Consider the following 23,711-nt stretch of genomic DNA (forward strand, 5'->3'; position numbering starts at 1 on the left):
TTCCACTAACATCAGCCTCATTTCTAAGTCTTTTGAGGAGAATTGTATGGTCAGCTGTGTCAGATGCTGCAGTCAGCTCTAGTAAAATAAGAACAGTAAAACTACCTGAGTCTGCACTCTTTAAAATGCCACAACCCTAAGTAAAAAGGGGTGTTTTTTTCTAAAGTGTCCACGTCGTTGGCTTCGATTATCTCTAAAAGGTAAAAGAGATAATTGGTAAAAAAAAGAATTTTTGAAAGTAGAGGTAATTTGGAGATTGGACAGTAGTTATGAGAAAGAGTTGGGTCTAAATCTGTTTCCTTTCAAAGAAGCTGAATACTGTTTAAAATAGTCTGGGACATACCTGTATAAAATAGACTCCTTTATAATGTTGTGATGCCCAATTTGCATGTTGTTAATTATGCTGGACTGAGTGTCCTTCAGTAGGGATAGAAATGAGCCATTGGGACCCAGTGATACCTTAAAGCTTTCCAGCAAAACCTTTCCGAGTCTGCAGTGAAGGTGCCACAGACAGCAGGACTGAAAATAAGAAGACCCTCATATAAAGTCAGTGGACTCTCTCCACCTCCACTTGCTCTTACATTCTCCATGATGACAGCTGCTGCAACCCTTTTGCCCAAATCTTGTTTAAATTCACTTACTCTCAAGAAAAAACCAACATCTTTCCTTTTTTTCTGTATTTTTACTCATGTTCTCTTATCCGTTTGATAGAAAATAATAAACTGTAATATAATGTCACAGAATTTGTGTGTATACCACAACTTCCAGCTATTTTGGCAGCGTACCTATAACAGGCTGCCTGCCTCAGTTCTGAAGGAATATCCACTTCTACATGTGGCCAAGTTTCAGTTTCAACTTTACAACAGCTTTGGCAGTGACTGATTTCATCAGCAGCCATTTGTGCTTCCTGAGCTCCAGCTCAGCATTAAGCTTCTGGGTTTCTTTAAAAAAAGAAACCCAAACAAACCCACACCTCTGAGCTCTTAGCAGAGAGAAAAAAGTCACTAAATACAGTAAAGGTAAAATGGATGAGTTCAGTGAAATAGTTGTTTTTCTTAGAAGCAGTGAAGTAAGTGAGGCACCTTGTCCCACAGCAGTGGTCTTCTGTTTGACTTTGCTGGAAGGTGTACTGTTAATTAGTCCACCCCAAGTCCGCCCTCCCTTATTTTGTTCCTTTAAGCAGAAGTTTGCTAATATTACATCATTTAATTACTGGAAAAGGTTTCTGGTAGAATGTCCTTATGTGTCCCTATGAACTGTGCTGCCCTATATCAATGGATTTCTAATACACTGAGCTGTTCTTACTGATGTTGTGAATTTTCCCTTAATTAACATAAATTTTAGGTCAGGCAAGCTTGGACTAATATATTTCAAGCAAGGCGGCAACAAAATCATTATCTAGTCATGCTATCTATTCATGCTCAAAAAATATCTTGAATTTTTATTATTTTTTCTATTTATTATCTATTTTATGTAGCATACTGATGTGATGTGGCGTCAAACAAACATAAAAACAATCTTGCAAATAGCTTATGCAGTAGATCTACATACAGACAAAGGCCAAAGCCTCTTCCTGAAGATATTTTCTCTCACTTTATAAGTTCTGTAGAGGTAACAATCACTAACACATTTTCCTCTTGTTTGATATTATGGCCCTAGCAGACCTGCAGTGGTTTCACTTGTGTGGGTGTGTGGTTTTGCTCTCTCCTTCTTGTCACAGACACCAGCCTCTTTCTTGTGGAGCTGAAATGTGCACACCTGAAGCTTCACTCAGCAATCAGCTCTTGTAGCTAAGCAGAGGAAGAGGAGACGGTAAAAAAGTCTTTTCTCTGTCTGTGTTGAGTGCTCTTTTTTCCCTCCCTCTTCTTTAAACTTATTGACTTGTTCCCAGCTTCTGAGTTTTATTGTACCATTTCTTTCTGTTCTTGGTTGTAATATTGACTTGGCTTTCATTATTAATGATAATCCTCTGTTTTGTTCCCAGTTCTAGCTCCCTGCCTCTTTCTCCTGGACACTTATACTGTTACTTCCCCACAACCCCTAGACTGAGGAAGGTAACACTACACTATAGCAGGAAAGAAGGAAGGAAGAAGAACGTTTGACCACAAAAAAGTGACTGACTGACTTTTCTTTAATCCAAGTGTAAAATCCCATTCCCTAACATTGGAATGTTTATATCCCACCAGCCGGCTAGCTGCAGTGTTCCTGATTCAGTCTCTGCTTTGCTTCGTTATGTTTGCACTTATATACAAATCTACATTACTGCACACTAAGGACTTTTCAAAAGCCACGGTCACACGAGGTAATGTGCTCGCCCACTCGTCATGTTCACTGAAGACAAATAAATGGCTACTTGAGTATCAGCTGGAAGGCTCCCAAACACCAGCCTTTCTGTTTATGCCCTTTAAAAAAATTTTGAAGCATAATGTACACTATAAAATTTAATAATTAACAGTATAAAATGACATTTTCTTCCAATTGTGAACTCAAAGTCACAAAAGGACTTTGAGGGTAAAGATGATAAATCTGGGTTGTCATCTTAAAAAGTGGAATTTTGGTACCTCAGAGATGTGCCTGAGGATGTGGATTAGTGGCACACAAGCTGCAAATCTCACAGGACCCTGACCTGCCATATCCCTAAAAGCTTCACCCTTTCTCACTGAAAGTGATTTCAATACCTGCTGTCGTTGCTTCCCATATTAAAAAGCTGCCAAACCAGCCCAGTTTTTCTAAGAAACAGGGCGTAGTAAACCTTTATCCCACACTGATAAATGAAGGTCTTACCTGGCAGGTGTTATTTGGTATAAACTGCTAGCCCCGTTCTACTCAGTTCAGTACTAATTAACTGTACACGGTTTATGTGAAGTTAAAGGACTACATGTGTAGTCTTGCTGAGAAACTAATCCAAGTGCAGGCAAACATGAAAGCATAGATACATACATGCTTATGAGTAACCACTGACAGTTGCTGGAGAGTAGAAGGGCCAAGCAGCTATGCAGCCAAGAGAAGGCTTTATAATGTGGGGCTGGAAAGCTTCTTGATTTATGCAGTTTGGTAGATGGTCCAAATGCATCCTCCTGCAATATTTATTAGACATTAGACATCACTCTACATTCTGACTGCAATAGTGGTGGGTGGACAGAACACTATGCATAACATTGCATAATGTAAGGCTGTCACATACTAATGGAGGATGGCAGTGTGATTATTTGCATCATTTCCATAAAATCATAATTTTGCACATTCTGTACATCTAAGATTAAAGCATCTGAGAAACACCCTGTCCTGGGGGTGGGGTATTTGCTTCTGCTGTGCTGGCAGCAGCTGTCAGACAGCTCCTGCATTAAAATAGACTTATGTATATTGATGCCTTGTCAAAGTATAGTTATGTTCAGTAACACATCAGCTTCCCTTCATCTGAGTTAGCTGGTTACCAAACTAGAGCGAAACACATGTTGTGCAGTTGGAATAATGTGTTCCATGCAGTTGTCTACTGGTAGAAGTGAGCGATTAAACAAAAGATGTTATCTTTGATCTTCCATTATGTTCAAAATAAGCTGAAAATGAACCTATAAGTGGTTATAGAATAAGATATGACTACCTCTGAGACTAGAAAGAGATTTGAAAAACGTTTTTTGCACTAAAATATGCTAAAACAATGCTATATCTACATTCACTTTTAAGTTGTCTCTGTAGAAATTATACTATTTGAAAACTGTAAAATAGTTTTCCCCCCCAACAGCTCTCCAGAACTCAAGTTCTTGAAATGTGGCTGAGGCAACGATCAGTGCACACACACAAACACATGTACACACAATAAAAGTAGTAACAAAATGTCCTTCCTGTCATTGATGTGAACACCTGTTCCCTAAACTGGGATTTCTGTTCAAAATTAATCTTCTCAAAGATGAAGTTAAAGGGTGCGTTTCTTTGTCCCCAGTAGAGGGCACTGTGGATATTCATTAAGGCCGGGCATGTCTCTCGTGTGTGTGTCTGTGTGTGACCACCCAATGATTACAGTGTTTGAGCAAAGCTGTGTAGACTTTGGTTGACTTTGTGAGACCAAGTAAGCAAGGTGGAGGGTTGCATTTACTTTTAGTGTTCTCCCTACACCTGTAAGTCCAGGAAAAACATATAAAATAATAAAGATCATATTTTTTTAAAGATCACAAAACCGATCTATGAAACCTTTGTCTCAAATCAAAGCTGCGATCCCACCACTGGATTTAGATACATGAATGAACCTAAAAGTAGGTGTTAATATGGTCCAAATGTCTAAGAATCTCCTGGAACATTTAAATGCATTAATATAAATCTACCTACTGTGATGCAAATGAGAAACGATACCTAAGAGAAGAAGAATGACTTTAAATCTTGCAGGTGAGGCTCCTTGGCCACTTTCATCAACGAGTCTCTATAATGTTATCCTTTTGAATGAAGTAATGGACAGAATTATATTAACGAATGCTTTTATCCTTTGTGTAAAGTCATTTCTCATTCATCTTTCTTTTTACCCATCTTTTCCTGACTCTTTTCTATTGTATATGAACGTAGAAATATAGATTTACTACTGGCCTTCCCTCCAGTCTCTTCATCTGTCTCTTCCTGTTTATGAAATCCTTTTGTTATTATAGAAATAGAGGTTTGCTCACTAAATTAAATGCAGAGGCTTAATGATTTTTTTTAAGTGTCATTCTGATGGGGAGAGTCATGCAGAATCTGTTCTGCTCCTGGCTTTACAAAACATTGTTTATAAAACACTCAAAATTATCAGCAGACAATAATAAGACAGTGGATTAACTTGGCACATTCATTTAAATGAAATGGGGTTTATCTATGGAAGACATTATTTGTGGCAAAGCTGACATTGCTATTAATTGTTCTCTTTACTACAATTACTGTCAGTTTTGAGAGAGAAAAATATTTATGTTGCAGGAGAAAATTGTAAACTGGATATCAGAAAATTGGCAATGGAAGGGCAAATAATGTTGGCATTATATTACTAAGATTAATCTGAATTTGTTTTTCTATTAACTCTTGTATGCAGAATCCTTAAAGTGGAAGAAATATAACCTAATATACACATGGCACAAACTAAATGTATTTGGATTCACTGGATTCCAAACATTACATTATACTGCATTATGTTTAATTGAACTTTTTTCCCTTTTCTGCAACTGGACCTTTTGTGGGTTGTGCTTATAGCTGTCTACTGATGGGGCAGAAGGAGGTCACCATCACGCTTACTGGTGTGATTCTATGGAATGGGTCCACCAGCAAGTCCTGTATAATAAGAACTTAACCTGTTTAACATGTTTAATTAAACATACTCTTTATATATGGGTCCCTAATGAGTAACGCCTCAACCAGAAGATCCTTGGGCAAGGGTTGCCTATAGGTAACTATTCCACTTTTTTTTTTTTTTTTTTACCTGATTTGGTCTTTTAAGTCTCTCGCCCTCAGCACTGGAACTCCTAGCTGGACTTTCTCAGGGTAGTTAACTCTGTAGGTTCTTTAAAATTACCAAACAGCATTTGCTGGATCAGCTATACACAGCCAGGAATCAAACCCTGGATGCATGCTGCCTACATCCCTTCACCACTGCTGTTCTTTAACTTGTAAAACATACTGAAAAATTCTTAGAATTAGAGAATTAGAGAAATCTTTTTCTAATCTAAGTCAGGCTGGCAGCCTTGTAATTATCCATACTGGTAATGTTTTTTCTTTTTAAGAGGTTCATTGATTCAAAAGCACTAAGGGGTAGAGCAGTCAGGACACTGACTGCACACAGCAACATTCAGCTCTGTATCATAAAGAACAGATTATAAAAGCTGTAAGTAGCAGATTGTGATAAAATGTTGTTCAGCTTGGCAGCCCAGCAGCCGCTCTGGTGAGTCATTCTTTTACCTGAAAACATTTTCTATTAATTCCCGACTAACACATTGCTGCAGGTGACAGTTGATGACAGCCTACACTTGTAGTATTTGCCATAATTCTAAAAAACAACAAAGGTTTTTTTTGGCCTGTCTCTTCCATCATTTATCATCATATATGTAAGGATGAGGAAATAGCTGATAAAACCGATCAGGGTTTTTTGTTTGTTCATGTCTTAAGGTTAATCTAAGCCTGTTATTCCAACAGTGGCTACAATAGATGGCATGTGTAACAAATGAACAGAACTAATTCAAATATTGTGGTGATGCTTGTTAAGCAAATAGTGGGATGTAAAACAATATCGTATGCATTTCTTTGGTATTGCCTGCAGCTGCTCAGGCTTTGACTATTTCTGCTTGTGATCTTTAATATTATGCACAGCCAAAGTGCAGCTATGCACACACTAGCCACTTTTTTAGGTACTTTTTAGGTAGGAACTGTTCAACTACTAGTTAACACAAAGATCCAGTGAAGAGCAGTTCCGTGAATCTGTGTGGTCCTCTCCATCATTCTCCCTTTCAGACTTTCATTCATGCAACCCACCTCCTCCCAGTCTCCTTGTCATCAGAGTCACTCAGCGCTCCATCCAAGCCTCACTCTTCATCTTCACCACCACCAGCACTTAGACTCTGGGGGTGTCCCGTCCTAAATCCTATAACCACTTAGTCCTGCCATGATGGGTCATCAGAGTCTAATTGCCAAATAAATTCATTAATTTTTCTATCTCAATAAACCATATGCAGTTCTTCCAAATGTTCTCTGCTTATTGAAATGACACTGCTCATTTTTCATCACATGGTTTATGTATAACATGAACCATGATTGTTTCCTAACCAAGTAGCTGTAAGTGTTTACACCTAACCAGGCCCATGCTAACCGGGTCTTCTGGATGAGGAACTTGCCTCATGCCTCCTTATTTAAACTCTGTATAGAGATATTAACTCTTGGTGGTCAGCATTTTTTCATCTGGACGTTTTTTTTTCCTTCAGTCAAAAACTATTCTGGAAGTGAAGTCTGTGCAGTTGGACATTTTTAGAAGAAATGATTGTAGTTTATTTTGTCCACTGGCCTCAAAGTTTAAATGGCTCTCTGAGTGGTAATTTGGGGGACATTGTTCATTAAAGGCACAAAACATTCCTTAGTTTGAGACAACATATCTTGATAATACTTTTAGGGGGTTCCTTTCTGGTGTCTTCAGATTATATTGGTACATGTACTAAAATGCTTTTTTCTTTTTTTTGTCCCTGTAACGCATCTCCTCTAATCTAATATAATCTGAAGAGTTGTCCTGCTTATCACGGTTATATGGCTTTTTTGTGCAGTGGGCTTATTTCAGAAAAAGTTGTTTTTTTTGCAAACTTGAGTTTAAGGTTTGTTAAACTGAACATGATTTACCATGACATAACACCAGAACAGATAAGAGGTTTAATCAGCCATCTTTTAAATGAGAGAAGCAGATTTTTAAAAAGTTGCGAAGAAGAAAAGCCACGGTCCCTTCTTTTAAATATGACACATCACATCCTGTTCAAAACACCTTGTGTCTGGTCATTTATTTCTAACACCTTTAATTAAAAATTCCAATCGCTCCGTTTCATAAAGACCATGCAAAGTTCACCGCAGGCTTCGAAGCACATATGTCCCCAATATTTCTAACTAATCTAAACGAATCAACGGGAGAATCATTTATGTCACGACTAGAGCCCGTTTGGAGATTATCTTCATTATTTCTCCATGGAAATGCGGTTTTATAAATAACTACTCCCACATTTCTCTTCACATTTATTTATTATATGTAACATGTCTGTGTGTTTATGTAATACTTGAGATTAACATCAATTACCAGGCAGATGAAACAGCTGGTCCTCTGTGTCCACTTTAGCCACTGTTAGCTTTGATTAAATATACCTTTACAAGAAAAATAAAGTCATTAACTTTGTATTTCTTTAATAATACAATAGGGCTCTGAACAAAGAGTGGGACTTGGAAGGCATTTCAGACTTCTGCTACAATAGCATGATGAGTCACACAAAACTCAATTTACACTCTATTTAAGTTCACCTAAACTATTCAGCTGCATTGTAGCTGGTATTACATCTTTGAAACAGCTTCAGCGGAATAGAGGATACTGGGAAAAAAAAACTTGCACTTTAACAAGAACAGAGATTCACTTAGTACTTTGTTAAACACTGCAAGTCCTTGAAACATCGATTTTTGTGTGCTTGTGTGTGTGTGTGTGTTGAATTTGTTTGCAGCCCTATTATGAAGGCACTTTCTTATAAGCAGAGGAGGTGAAAGTATGGCACTCCAGAATCCTCTGGGAGCCATTACTGGCATCGCTGATGCAGGAAATAGATTCACTGTAGAAAATAATACCCTTGAATAATTAATTAGACGAGTTTTAAATCAACAGCAAACGCACTGACTGCACAAATAAGAGCAGGTAAAATTCCAAGAATGCTGTTAGTTGCTTTCGAAACTTAAAGATGATCAATAATAAGATGAGAGTGTGCAGTTAAACTTAATAATATGCTTTTTAAGTCCATAATTCATGTTTGTTTCACAGTAAAGGCCTTAGTCATATCAAAGAAGTGGAAATGTACTTAGATATTGGTCAGAACTCTGAGCTATAAAATTTTATTCAGTTAAAACTTTCTAAATAAGAAACAAAATCAATTGCGCATTTAAGTTTTTGACAACAGAAACAATTATGTCTTCCAGTGGATTGGATTCGGGTCATTGCTAAGGTTATTTTCTAGAGAACTGTGATCGTCTGTTGATGGACGTCGTTTAAGGATAGAATAGAAACGATTTTTTTTCTTTAAAGAATATTGGTGCATAATTATAGCTTCTGTTTAATTCCTTTTGATGAGGAATAGTCACCTTTAGTTTGACTGTTTTTGAGAAGTAAAGACATAAATACAGTTTAAATGAAGTGAATTGAATGACGGCATGATTACTGTATCATTAAAAAAGGAACATCTGATAAAGCAAGCTCAGGCAAATACATCAGTTCTGTGAAGAATCATGAAAAACACTCAGCACTGAGTAAACTAAATACATCGCTATATAGCTATACACAGCCATACATTTTGCAATGCCGAGAAACCGCTGCTGGCTTTCAAGGTCAATGAAGAAAATCACCACAGCCTTCTCTTACCACCACAGTTCTGATATTTGCATGATGTCTTTGTTGAATATTGAATAGTGAGTCAGTACTGGCACGTATATTAATGACTTTTGAGAACAGTCAGTTTGACGGTGTCCTGAGGGGCAAACGCATCTACTCAAAAGCTGACAATTAGCACTAAACAATGCTGGGGAAATTGAATACATCTGTCAGTCAGTACAAGTAAAATCTATCCACACAAGTTTGTTTCCAAATGAAAAAAAATGTTCTCGCACAACGAAACCACGTTTTTTAATCATGTTTGAATGGAAATGTATTTCCTCTCGGGTTACGATCCTTTGTGACATTTCAGTTACATTTGTAATGAACATCTCTTTGCCATTTGTATTCCTGCCTCCTCCTTTTATGTTTTGCTCACTCTTATTCAGGTAAACAATCACAGCTCATTCAGGACCACTTTATTCAAAGAAATGATTATTTCCAGTTGCAAAAGCTTAATTATATTTGACAGCATGAGTCTGTTTTGAGAACTCCCAATCCTTCCACACGCGTGTGTGGAAAGCCTAAAGCAGAGAGATAAGTAGCATGAACCCATCACTAGGGATGGGTATCGTTTAGGTTTTATCCGATACCAGTACCAAACTGGTACTTTTGAAACGGTGCTTAAAGAATGGAGAACACAACCCACCCGCAGTAGATGTGCCCGGTGTGAGGTCTCGCAGCAAGCTATCAAATACGGCGCATTTCTCGACTTTTAACAAAATGCTGTACGTCGCCAGGTGTTTCATCAGATTCGAGGAGTTACCTCCTTTGCACAGTATCACCTTAAAGCACTTGTTGCAGGCTGCTGAGTTTGCATCTTTTGCTGTGAAGTACAGCCAGACTTTGACCGCTTTGCCTTGGGCATTTTCAATCTGTAGCTCTGCTCTAAAAGAACGTACGTACCTGGGCCCGCCTACTATCCTTGCAAAGGTAAAATGATTGGCTAGAATCCAAAGTGTATGACATTTCAGGAAAAAAAAAAAAGCACGGAAATGAGCGCTGCTTTTCGGTCTGGTTACTACTGTTTATGTCAGATACTGGTACCCATCCCTACCCATCACTAGGGAACAGAACAAACCAGACATCAATTACAACAAAAATGACACTGACCCAGCCAGCATAAAATAAGATAACCTTTATTAGTCCCACACGTGGGAAATTTGTTTTGTCACAGCAGGAAGTGGACAGTGCAAAAGTTATGACGCAAAAATTAGAATACAATAAGAATACAGTACACAGCTGTACAGAATAGAATAAAATAATATACTATATACAGTAGAATAAAATAGAATAAAAATATACAATAAGATAAAAATAGAATACGAATGCTATATACAACTGAGTAAAAATACAACGATGCCAGAAAGGATTATTGCACTTAGTGTTATTGCACATGTGTGGATGTGTGTGTTTGTTCAGTTAAAGTCTTTGTTGTGGAGTCTGACAGCAGTGGGGAGGAAAGACCTGCGAAATCTCTCCGTCCCACACCGTGGGTGCCGCAGTCTCCCACTGAAGGAGCTGCTCAGTGCTGTCACAGTCTGCTGCATGGGGTGGGAGACGTTGTCCAACAGGGATGACAGCTTAGCCGCCATTCTCCTGTCACTCACCACCTCCACTGGGTCCAGAGGGCATCCTAGAACAGAGCTGGCCCTTCGGATCACCCTGTTCAGTCTCTTCCTGTCCCCAGCAGAGATGCTGCCGCCCCAGCAGACCACACCATAAAAGATAGCAGAAGCCACCACAGAGTCATAGAAGGTCTTCAGGAGTGGGCCCTCCACCCCAAACGACCTGAGTCTCCGCAGCAGGTACAACCTGCTCTGCCCTTTCCTGTAGAGGGCGTCTGAGTTATGAGTCCAGTCCAGTCTGTTGTTCAGATGAACACCAAGGTACCTGTAGCTGTCCACAGCCTCAATGTCCATACCTTGGATGTTCAGTGGTTGCAGTGGAGAATGCTTGTGCCTGCGGAAGTCTACCACCAGCTCCTTGGTTTTACTGGCGTTGATCTGGAGGTAGTTCAGCTGGCACCAGTCCACAAAGTCTTGAGTCAGTCCTCTGTACTCCTTGTCGTCCCCATCAGTGATGAGGCCGACTATTGCAGAGTCATCAGAGAACTTCTGCAGGAAGCACTGGGTGGAATTGTGGGAGAAGTCTGCAGTGTAGATGGTGAAGAGGAACGGAGCCAGAACCGTTCCCTGTGGGGCCCCCGTACTGCAGACGACCCTGTCTGACACACAGCCCTGAGTCCTCACATACTGTGGTCGGTCGGTGAGGTAGTCCAAAATCCAGGTAGTGAGGTGATGGTCCACTCCAGAGTTCTCCAGCTTGTCCTTCAGAACCGAGGGAAGAATAGTGTTGAAGGCACTGGAGAAATCAAAGAACATGATTCTCACAGTGCTTCCAGCGGTCTCCAGGTGAGCGAGGGAACGATGTAGGAGGTGAATGACGGCATCATCCGCTCCAATGCCAGGCTGGTAGGCAAACTGAAGTGGGTCCAGTGATGAGCTTGTTAGGCGCCGAAGCTGAGCCAGGACCAACCGCTCCAGGGTCTTCATCAGGTGGGATGTCAGAGCCACCGGCCTGTAGCTGTTGAGGTCCTTGGGGCGTGAAGTCTTTGGCACTGGTACAACACAGGAGGTTTTCCAGAGCTGTGGGACTCTTCCCAACCTCAGGCTCAGGTTGAAGAGGTGCTCCATCACCCCACACAGTTGGTCCGCGCAGGACCTGACGACCCTCGAGCTGATGCCATCTGGGCCCGCTGCCTTCTTGCCATTAATCCTCCTCAGTTCCCTCCTAACCTGGGTGGTTGAGAGAGACAGGCTGGAGCCTTGTGTTGAGTGTGTATTGGATGCTGTTGTTGGGGGTGGGGAGGAGTGAGCAGGAGTGTCTTGTCTGCCTTAAGAAATGTTTAGGAATATTACAAATTGGGTGATATGCCTAATAGCTTCTCATGTGTTCAGCATTGTCAAAGGTTACATTTTAATTAAAACCACAATCTAGTAATGTTCTGTCTTTAACCTTCCTAATTTGTTTTTTGTCCTAACCTAACACTAAATTGCCAGTGAAAACAAAAATTACATAAATAAAGTAAAGAAAATTACGGTCTCACGCAGGAGTCAAACCCTAGTTTCTAAATGATGTCAGTAATAGGAAATTCACCACTTTGTCAGCCTCGCTGGCGTCAAGAATCATTAGTATTACTCCTATGCTAAAGCTTTAGTAGAAGTTGCACATCAGTTTGTGTCCCCGCCCCTTATCCCCCTTAAAATCCTAACTTGAAGATGCAGAATTTGCTTCCTATTAATATGGATGTCATTCATGAAGGTAATACCCAAGCAAATAGCAATTTTATTATGATCTGTGCTGCAGTTGTAAGACCTGGCACTCGAATCCTTACTAAAACCCTCTCCCCAGTCCCTACTGACATTGTCGTGATGTTACTGCTTTCTCACTGCAGTCATGCAATTTATTCTGTAAAAAGCTCTTAATGTTTTGCTTTTATTCCCCTTGTTTTTTAGTGTATTGCATTTATAAAATGAGGTTGCTGTTGTAAAATGTGTGACTTTGGGATATCCTTTAAGTGTGTGAGCTCTCATAAAAAGAAAAAAGAGATTTGTGGGATTAAAATATAATTACATTTTATCATAAGAATCAATAAGTCTGAATAAAATTTGACCAACTAATTTAGTTTGTGTGGCTATTTCTGTGTGTATAGATTAATAAAATGATTAGGTTCCATTCAGTAATCCAAATCAAGTGAGTAAACTTTGGAAATAAATCAAGAGAGGATACATACACATAATTCGGTAGTAGAACGACTTTTAGCAGCTATATCTTGAAGTAATCATTTTCTGTATGGCTTTATCATCTCACATAACTGTGGAGGACATTAGGCCCCTCTTTTAACAAAAGAAACTGTTTATTGGGCTTGATTGCTATTTAAAAGTCGGTGCTATAGTTCGGATATTTTTTTTTTTTTTTTTTTTACAGCCCATTTTTTGTGCTTGTTGCATTACAGTTTTACTAAAGTAAATGACTCATTGTCTTGATACATGCTCAATCATCCAGGTAAGTACATCCCCAAAAGTGGATTTTGTTCATCTGGACATAGCGTTTTCAGTGGGAAGAACCTTTTTGTCACTCAGCCAAGTGACTCCTGCAGTGCAAAAAACCGACTCATTAAAATATACTAATTACAACAGCTAATATTCATGCTTTAACATTCCCACATCTTAACATACCTATCTTAAAATATAAGTAAAGTTATTTTTATTTATAGCATTAAACATAACTGACATTTTGGTGCATAGCAAAACTGTCAGTCATACAGTCATAGAGCATGGTTAGCACCCTCATGACTTACCATATTTGCAATGGGCAATTAAAATTGGTACACTCATACTTTGAGGTATAGTAAATATGTTTCAATTGATAGTCATTAATTAAATATGAGATTTCTGATTATTTGGCAGTCATTGAACGTGCCACAATGCCGTGAGCATAGCAGCCACCCAGCCCAGCTCTAGAATTTTCTTTTCCTCCCTTGATCTGATGAGGAGTGTCGTTCTTGTGCCCACTGCCAGCTGGAAACTTGGGTACATTTAATATGAGTCGCTGTAGATAAGTTTATGAAACATTTGTACTTGAAACTGATGTTTTAATGTGTTGTTAGACAGAGAAGTCATGAGCCGAATCCGACAGGCATTGGCCATTGCATGAACTCCTCTGGGGAGTTAGCTTGCAGCACATGTTCAAATTGAATGTTCTGGGTCTTATTATGCTGCAGCGAGATTCAAATCCACAACTGCGATGTTTTTGTTAAGGAAGAAAGCTAAATGTTGTAAAAAATGTTAATGAAGTTATTACCGGGCTGGATAGCAGACTGTTAGCAAGCTAGCAGCTAAGGAAACCTGGCTACCTTTCCAATATGGCGGCTGATACAAGGTCAAATATCAAGATTATGTGTTTTTGCCTAAGAAAATTTGGTTAACAGCATTTATTTTTTCTGTTAATATTTTTTATATGGACCAGCCTGTATCCTTATGATGTTAAGACTGCTAGATGAGCTGTTAGTGACACTGAGTTAGTCATGACTATGCTTTCTGTGTTTTTTTCTCTCCCCTTTTGGTATCCTGTTCCTGCTGGATGAACCACTTCATGATAATCCTCATCTGATGACTCCGCTGTGCTATCCTGCCTGGTAGATTCTCCTTGCTGCAGGTGTATGCTTCTGCCAGCTGGATGCTGTTACTGGATAGTACACCGTTCCAATGGCGCGGTAGGAACAAATTGAAACACACTAAAAGAAAAGGGTTATTGTTTAAAATTGTGTTTTAATAAATGTGTTAATGTTAATTAAGTGTTCATTGTGTGCTGGAGGTCCTACTGGTCCTATGGTGGAGCAGCTACTACCTCTCCTTTAAGAAACTTGCCTCTGATGGGATACAGATATTTGGGACACATTTCAATTCTTGTAAGGGTTTAAAAAATACACAAACTTGGAAGAGTTGGCTGGATTTGTACAAAATGAGATGGCTGGCAATGGAAAGATGCAATTCGATTGTTACATGTTTAACCCTTTAAAGCCGGTTGGAGCAGGCACGCTCTGTTTTGCGTAACTATTTTTAAATCCCTGTAGAACCGGGAACTGCGTAAGCTAGCGCAATAATTTTTTTTGCATATGAAACCAGAGTTGTACGTACATCTTATGCCATCAGCTTGTCCTAAGTCACGGTTTCCTTCCACATAAAGCTTTGCAAAAATTGCATGAAAAGAGCTTGCGGGAACAAAAACATAATATTCTAGAAACACGCTTTGCCGATCTGATCAGCTGTTCGTAACACTTCCCACATTGAAACAGACGTCAGTGCGAACGATTGCATGTCCACCATTTTCTGCCCGAAACCGGAAGAGACGTCATTTTCGCGGAAAATGTAGTTTTTTTACTTGTAGGCCTTAAGAGCCTATACTGGTGTTTTTATAAGTCATGTTTGACTTTATGCTTTTCTGAATAGTTGCTGGGATGCTTAGAACTCGAATTGCACTGCTTAAAATAGTTTATTTTGATGCACATGCTGTTTTCTTTGCAAATTTGCATCATAGGATTGTTTGTCGTTATTCCTACAGTATATAAAAATTGGTGTATCTCAAAAATAAAACTATGAAGACACTCAAAATAAATTTCCTGTTGTTGTAAACTATTTTTTGCAACTTTTTTGTATTTAAAGTTTTGAGGGATAAGCCTCTTAAATTTCTCCAAGTAGAAATATATTTAAAAAAAAAAAAAAAACCCAAAAACGATTTTCAATTTTTTTTGTAGTTTGTTGCACTTTTTTGCAATTAATGTAGTTACTATGGACTTAATGCATACATATTATTAAAATATGGGCGTCCTGTTGTCGTGCTCGACACTCCTGGACACTCCTGGACTCTTTGACTCGACTTTTGCTGGATACTGATCTGAAACGCTTTTTTTGCTGCGTCACGACTGACTTTTTAGCTAACGTAGGCTAAAGTGGCAGTTTCTATTTTTGTTTTTGACGCTGTCGCCGGTACGAGATTCCGGAATGGCACCACTTACCTCAACATCCAGCTGTGAAAGCTGCATCAACCTGAGCCAAAAAGTGATCGAGCTGGAACAAAGGATATCCACGCTATACCAAATCCAGGGGGCTGAATGCGAACTTGACACGATCCTCCTTGGCAAAGCTCAAACCACCGCTACTAGCGCTGAGCTAGCCGACACAGTGCACCATCCAGCTGCTGTGTCCCAAGATCCCGCCAACAGTCAACACAGGCTCTCAACTTGCGTCGCTGGTGCTTCTGCCAAGGACGAGAACTCCTGGTTTCAGCTAGGGGCCAGACACAAGGCTCTGGTCAGCTCCACTCCACTCCAACCAGCGCCATGGACCGTGGCTGAGACGCGTGGTGGCTGCAGAGGGGGCAGGAGGATCCGTCTCTCGCACCCTCACCCCTCCGGCGCGGTAGTACTGGAGAATAAATTCAATGTCCTGGATCCTGTGGACTTTCCTCCTCTGACCGCTAGCCCTCGCCATCCCGCTGTGTCGCTGAGGTCTGCGCCATCTCCACCACTACGCCCCCGGAGTCGCGGCGGGCAACCCGACGCTGTGGTGCAAACTCACCGCGGAGAGCTGTGCTTTACCCCGGCTCCTCGGAGAAGAGGACCCACGGCGCGGCTACCTGGGAGTCACTCACGCAGTCCGGCTGGCGCATTTCCATCTGAACACCCCCGGTGTCGCGGCGCGGGCGTCTCAGATGGCCAACAGCCCCCGGTGGCACCTCCTCTCTCCACGCTGGTCCTCGGGGATTCCATCGTCAGGAACGTGCGGATGAGGGGGGCGCTCACGCTGTGGTTCCCGGGAGCCACTGTTGTTGACATAGTGGACAGAATTCCCAACATTCTGGCATCCCACCCACAGGTTAACCGGCTCATCATCCACATCGGCACCAATGACATCCCCAAACAGCAATCTGAGCTGCTGAAGTTGGACTTCCTCCAACTCTTCAGCCTCCTTGGTCAGTTGCAGGTGAGTGCTTTTATCTCCGGGCCCACCCCCACCTGTGGCAGAGGGATAGGCCGTTTCAGCCGGCTGCTCAGCCTTAACACCTGGCTTTCCTCCGCCTGTGTCTCCCACGGCGTGGGTTTTATTAACAACTTTGATGCCTTCTGGGAGAGGAGGCATCTTTTTGGGGCAGACGGGCTCCACCTCAACGCCTGGGGACGCCGTTTGCTGTCCGCCAATTTGGCATTTGGCGTACAGCACTCCCGCACATCGCCCTGTCACTACCCCAAACTGACATTACCTGCTGATCCGTCTGCCACTGACTGATGTCCCCTTGGTCCCAGCTCCTATATTTGTTCCACTTTTAACAGTAATACACAAAACTCTGGACTAGGACCTCTCTCTCCCACAGTCAACACAATACCCGTCATAATCACAAACAGAGAGCAACAGAATTATCATAAATCCAGTAACTCCAAAAACATTAATAACCTCCGGCCTCTTCAAAAATATCAACATCCATCCAACTCTATTGTCAAAAAATCCACCAGTCTCAATCAGCATGGCACTTTTAAATGTACGCTCTCTGTCGAACAAGTCTTTTATTATTAATGATTTAATTTTAGATAATAAACTTGACTGTTTATTTTTAACTGAAACATGGCTGGGCTCGGATGCACCAGTTGTTCTCACTGAGGCCTCCCCACCAAATTTTAATTTCTCTTTTTCTATTAGAAGTGGTAAGAGAGGTGGTGAGACTGCATCTTTAACCAACAACACACTCACCTCCAAACAAATTTTATTTGATCATTTTACCACTTTTGAATTCCATGCTATTGTTTTCAGCAGCCCTCCAGTTTTATCTGTCACAATTTATAGACCACCTAAAGACAGCGCTGCTTTTATCAAGGAATTCTCAGAATTTTTAACAAACATACATTCAAACTATAATATGATAATTTTAACCGGTGATTTTAACCTGCACATAGATAATCCTTCTGACCCTGCAGCAAAAGAATTCTTAAACATTCTTCACTGTTTGGATTTTACCCAGCACGTCACGCAGCCGACTCACAACAGAGGACACACTCTGGACCTGGTCATCACCCATGGGCTGTCCACCAGCGTGTCCTCTGTTGTTGACTTGGCTGTCTCTGACCACTACTGTGTGTTTTTTAACATCACCGGTTTTATTCAGCGGGAGACCTCGGTGCGAACTGTGAGGAGGCGCTATCTAACCTCTGAAGTGGCTGCAAATTTTACCAGGGTTTAGACGAATGCCCCCCTGTGATTTTACCTGCACCCTGCGATCTGATTTTTAATCATTTCAACAGCAAACTGAAGAAAAGCCTTGACTCCGTTGCTCCACTCACCACCAAAAAGATTAACGTAAAACACGTATCACCCTGGAGAAACGAAGAAGTCAAAAAACTCAAAAGAAATTGCAGGGCAGCAGAAAGGAGGTGGAGGAAAAATAAAAATACTATCAACCATCAAATATTTTGCGAGCAACTTAAAATGTACAATAATACACTAAGGAACTCAAGAAATTCATACTTTGCCAAAATAATCAGTAATAACAAAAATAATCCCAAGGTCCTCTTTTCCACCATAGATCATTTATTTAACCCTGATTTTAACAGCTCCTAAAGAACCCCCACAGACTCACTCTGCGAGCAGTTTGCAGACCACTTCAGGGGAAAAATCAGCGCCATCAGATCTGATATTTTATCTAATCGCGATATGTTTGTAAACACATCTGATGGCTCGATTGTACCTGAGGAGACACTGGACAGCTTTGTCCTGGTTAATGCTGAGAACCTTCAGAAAGTTTTCTCCACAGTGAGACCCACCACATGTCTTTTAAAGAGTGAAGAAGGGATTGGATCTAAAACACTTTATGGATTTTTTGAGGCTGAGCTTTTATACATGATGAATTGCTCTCTTCAGTTGGGTGTCTTCCCTGCTGCCTTTAAAACGGCGGTGGTGAGGCCCCTTCTGAAGAAGAGCAATTTGGATTGTAATGATTTTAATAACTACAGACCTGTATCCAACTTACCATTTTTAAGTAAAATCTTAGAAAAACTTTACTCAGATTACTGATTTTCTCAATGATAGACAGATCCTGGAGATATTCCAGTCTGGATTTAGGGTGAACCACAGCACAGAGATGGCTCTCCTAAAGGCTTTAAATGATCTTAGATGTAACTGGGACTCCCAAAAGCTCTCAGTCCTGGTGCTACTGGATCTAAGCGCAGCCTTTGATACAGTAGACCACGCTATTCTTTTAAACAGACTGAAACACATGGTGGGCCTCTCTGGTGCTGTACATAACTGGTTCACTTCCTATCTCTCTAACAGAACTTTTATGGTGAGTATGGATACATGCTCCTCTAAGATCCATAGAATGACATGTGGTGTGCCTCAAGGGTCGGTTTTAGGCCCTGTACTTTTTAATTTGTATATGCTCCCTCTCGGCAGTGTCATCAGGAGGCATGGAGTGAACTTCCACAGTTACGCTGATGACACGCAGCTGTACATCTCCGTGTCTCCTGATGACACCAGACCAATGGATGCCCTTTTTAAACTGTATCTTAGATATACGATCTTGGATGGCAGAAAACTTAACAGCTTAACCAGGACAAAACTGAAGTTTTAATCGTCGGTCCCGAGGCTCAGAGAGAGAAACTCTTGTCTAAATTACAGGCATTTTCACTATGTCCTTCACTACAAGTGAAAAACCTGGGTGTTATTTTTGACTGAGCTTGGTTTTATCCCACATGTTAAACATGTAACCAAAATTGGATTTTATCATCTAAAAAAAAAAAAAAATATAGCCAGAGTCCGCCCTATTCTCTCTCGGGCCAACACGGAGATGCTGATGCATGCTTTTATTACCAGTCGCATTGATTACTGTAATGCCCTGCTCTCTGGTCTTCCTAAGAAGAATATTTCAACTTTACAACTTTTGCAAAACTCGGCAGCTCGTGTGCTGACGAAGACCAGAGGGCGGGCCCACATTACACCGGTTTTAGAATCGCTGCACTGGCTCCCCGTGTGTTTCAGGATCGATTTTAAAGTTCTTTTATTGGTTTTTAAATGTATTAATGGTCTTGGGCCTTCTTATCTCTCAGATCTGCTTTTACCATACGAACCCTCGCGGACCCTGAGGTCCTCTGGTGCTGGCCTTTTGATTGTCCCTAAAGTCAGGACACATACTCACGGAGAGGCAGCTTTTCAGTGGTATGGTCCTCGTCTGTGGAACAGCCTGCCGGAGGAGCTCAGGGCCGCAGAGAACGTACATGTTTTTAAGAACAGGCTCAAGACCCACCTTTTTAATTTAGCTTTTACTTAGCGTTTATTTATTTTATGCTTATTTATTCTATCCTGTTATTCTATTATTAATTTAGACTTTACCTAATATTTATTGATTTTATTCTTATTCATTTTTTAACCTTCTTACTCTATATTGTATCCTGTTCTTATTTTATCATTTTACCCTGTATATATCCTATTGTGTCATATCTCCAGTGTTTCCTCAGAGGGCGCTCTCTGCACCGGGGCTGTGATCGACTGTGGCTGCTGGGTCTCTGGGGGTCCTCTCAGCCTGGCTGGGGGGCTCCTTGGCCTCCCTCCTGCTGTGTGCCCAGCCTGGAGGTGTCACAGTCCGCTGTGACGGACCGAGTGGAGAATGCGTGTAATGGACCCAGGTGCGTACACAAGTGAACAGACGGGAGTGAGCTTTAACAGAAGGCGAGCCTTTAATATGGCTGAAAACAAGGTGTGCAAATACAGCAGGGATGGCGTGGCTAAACAAAAACCTAAACTGGGAACAAACTATGGTGAGGCTATTGATTGATTGATAGGTAATTTATTTCAACATGTGAACAATATACAAGTACATTTAGAAAAGAAATGAGAGAAAAAAAATATATACTATACAAATTACATACAAAAAACATTCTGATTAATTTACATGTTGAAAGGGAGTGGGAAGAAGTATACACTTATTTAATCCCACCCCTGTCCCATAAATTATCAGTGAATATTTAGTCAGCTTCCTTACTGATATAATTTGTAATAAAAATAGTGAACAGATTTCTGATATACTATACACTATAATATCACATCATGAATTTTTTGTTTGTTTGTTTTTAAATAGAGACATTCACTTAATTTAAATATTTTCCTTTTCTTTATAGATCGAGAAGATCATATTTTTATAACTCTTTTTGAACAGTTTTATGTTTGGACATTGCTTTAATTCCATATTCAGTTTGTTCCATAGTTTCACTCCTTGAACAGAAACACAAAAGCCTTTTCTTGTAGTACGTACCTTCATTGTTTTGAAGTTACAAAAACCCCTTAAATTATAACTTCCTTCTTTCAAAAAAAAAAAAAACAAAAAAAAAAAAACAAAACAAAAAAAAAAACAAAAACAAAAAAAAAAAAAAAAACACAACAACATACTCTGAATATTACCTGGCAGTTCTTTATTTTTTGCTTTGAATAGAATTTGTGCTGTTTGGAATTTCACTATATCGTCAATTTTCAATATTTCAGACTGCAAAAATAGTGAGTTTGTATGTTCCCTATAACCTGCATTGTGGATGATTCGAATTGCTTTCTTTTGAAGAGTAAAAAGTGAATGTAATGTGGTTTTATAGTTATTGCCCCAGACCTCTGCACAATAGCTTAAGTATGGTGAAACCAGTGAACAGTAGAGAATATGAAGTGATGTTCTGTCGAATACCTGTTTTGCCTTGTTTAGTACTGCAATGCTTCGTGATACTTTGGAATGAATATATCTTACGTGAGCTCTCCAGTTAAGTTTTTCATCTATTATTACCCCCAGAAATTTATTTTCACTGACTCTTTCAATATCAACACCATTTATTTGAATCTTTGCATTTGTATTTAAACTACTATTTCCAAATAACATAAGTTTAGATTTATTCAAATTTAATGATAATTTGTTTTTATCAAGCCAGAACTTCACTTTACTTATTTCATTAGTCATATCCTCCAATAAATTCTGCAGATCATCACCAGAGCAAAAAATGTTTGTATCGTCAGCAAAGAGAACCATTTTTAATCCTTTGGACACTTTACAGATGTCGTTAATGTACAAGTTGAAGAATTTTGGACCCAAAACTGACCCTTGGGGTACACCACAAGCAATGTCCATACATAAGGAGCAACCACCATTTATTTTCACAAACTGCTTTCTGTCACTTAAATAACTCCGGACCCAATCTAAAACTACCCCTCTGACACCATAACGTTCCAGTTTTCTTATTAATATATCATGATCTATAGTGTCAAATGCCTTTGTCAAGTCTATGAATAACCCAGCCACATATTGCTTTTTGTCTATGGAATTTGTGATGTATTCTATTGAATCTAATAGTGCCGATGATGTTGATCTGCTTGATCTGAATCCGTACTGACTCTCAGTGAGTAGTTTATGTTTATCTATAAATTTTTCCAGTCTGTTTTTAAACAGTTTTTCAAGAACTTTTGAGAATTGAGGTAGTAAAGAGACAGGCCTGTAGTTTGTGAAATGGTGTTTGTTTCCAGATTTGTATAGAGGTATAACTTTTGCTATTTTCATTCTGTCTGGAAATCGACCAGTTTGAAATGATAAATTACAGATGTATGTAAATGGTTTTATAATAGCCTCAATGACTCTTTTAACCACTATCATATCAATATCATTACAATCCAAAGATTTGTGATTTTTACATTTTTTGACAATTTCAAGAACTTCATTTTCATCAACGGCTGTGAGAAACATAGAATATGGATTTCTGTCAATCAGTGTATCGGGTTTTTCCTGTGCTTTCCCAGGATGAGTGATTGTTCTTGCTAAATTTGGTCCAGCAGTTACAAAGAATTCATTGAGACTATTTGCCACAACATCCATATTGTATTCTTCATGGTCATTACAAATGAAATACTTGGGATAGTTCTTTTGTCCAGTCCCACATTTTATAACACTGTTCAGGATTTCCCATAATCTTTTATTATTATTATTTCTATTTATATCTAATTGCTTCTTATAGTATTCCTTTTTACTAAATCTAAGTATATTAGTTAACCTATTTTTATATCTTTTGTATCTGATTTCAGCATCTTTAGTTCTCGTTCTTAAGAACTCTCTGTATAGAGCATTTTTCTTTATACATGTATTTTGCAGACCTTTTGTTATCCATGGACAGTCCATATATTTCTGTTTCCTACTATATTGCTTTATTGGACAGTTGGTATTGTACAGCAATGTAAATATTCTAAGGAATTTATTATAAGCACTATTAACGTCCTGTTCCTGATATACTTCACCCCAGTTTTCCTTCAATAAATCTTTTTTAAATGCATTCATTCTTTCTTCTGTTCTTACTCGTCTGTACTCTTTTTTTACTGTCCATTTTATTGATCTTGTAATTCCTATCATAGATTGTAAAAATTGGAAGATGGTCACTTATGTCGTTAATCAGGAGTCGACTTAGTCTTATTTTCAATGTCATTTGCAAAAATGTTGTCTATGAGAGTTGCACAATGTGATGTAATCCTGGTAGGTCTAGTAATTTTAGGGAATAGATTCATACAGTGCATTGTGTTTATAAATTCCTCAGTGGTTTTATGTTTATTTGGGTTTAGCAAATCAATATTGAAGTCTCCACAAATGAAAACTTTTTTGCGAGCTATTTCAATAAATGTTTCTTCTATCCAGTCTTTGAATGTCTCAATACTACTACCTGGAGCTCTGTATATACAGCTAATGATTACATTTTTACTTTTTTCTTTACAAATTTAAACTGTAATACATTATCAATCACCATCGTCATCTTTTCCACCACATTAAATTTCAAGGATTTGTCCACATACAAGGCCACTCCTCCTCCTTTGTTTCGCCTAGTTATAAATGTGAATTCATAACCCTCCAGTTCAAAGTCTGTTCCTTTTTCCATATTGATCCAAGTTTCTGATAAGGCAATGACACTAAATGGATGTGAAAACTGGTTAAGATATTCTTTGATATGACTAAAATTAGCATAGAGACTTCTACAGTTAAAGTGGATAATTTA

General features: G+C 39.5%; 1 protein-coding gene across 3 annotated transcripts; it reads left to right on the forward strand.

The window, feature by feature from the left end:
• The first annotated feature begins 15,372 nt into the window (after positions 1–15,372).
• Positions 15,373–23,000, forward strand: LOC309691552 (uncharacterized protein). Of its 3 annotated transcripts, none has more exons than XM_082509283.1 (3): positions 15,373–16,647; positions 20,155–20,333; positions 21,738–23,000. In XM_082509283.1, the coding sequence occupies exons 1-3, from the start codon at positions 15,667–15,669 to the stop codon at positions 21,745–21,747; spliced, it is 1,170 nt and encodes a 389-aa protein (XP_082365409.1). In that variant the 5' UTR covers positions 15,373–15,666; the 3' UTR covers positions 21,748–23,000. The 3 variants fall into 3 exon arrangements, with proteins under 3 accessions (XP_082365409.1, XP_082365408.1, XP_082365410.1); XM_082509282.1 differs by lacking the exon at positions 21,738–23,000 and adding an exon at positions 20,826–21,035; XM_082509284.1 differs by lacking the exon at positions 21,738–23,000 and having other exon boundaries at positions 20,166–20,280.
• Positions 23,001–23,711: the final 711 nt, after the last annotated feature.

The sequence above is a fragment of the Aulonocara stuartgranti genome (assembly GCF_965226115.1).
Source record: "Aulonocara stuartgranti genome assembly, chromosome: 16".
Classification (NCBI taxonomy): domain Eukaryota; kingdom Metazoa; phylum Chordata; class Actinopteri; order Cichliformes; family Cichlidae; genus Aulonocara; species Aulonocara stuartgranti.

Coding starts and splice junctions, on each gene's coding strand:
- LOC309691552 (XM_082509282.1), top strand. CDS start 15,667: ATGGCACCACTTACCTCAACATCCAGCTGTGAAAGCTGCATCAACCTG. Junction 16,648..20,154: donor GCCTCCTTGGTCAGTTGCAG/GTGAGTGCTTTT, acceptor TCATATCTCCAG/TGTTTCCTCAGAGGGCGCTC. Junction 20,334..20,825: donor AATGCGTGTAATGGACCCAG/GTGCGTACACAA, acceptor TTTTCTTTATAG/ATCGAGAAGATCATATTTTT.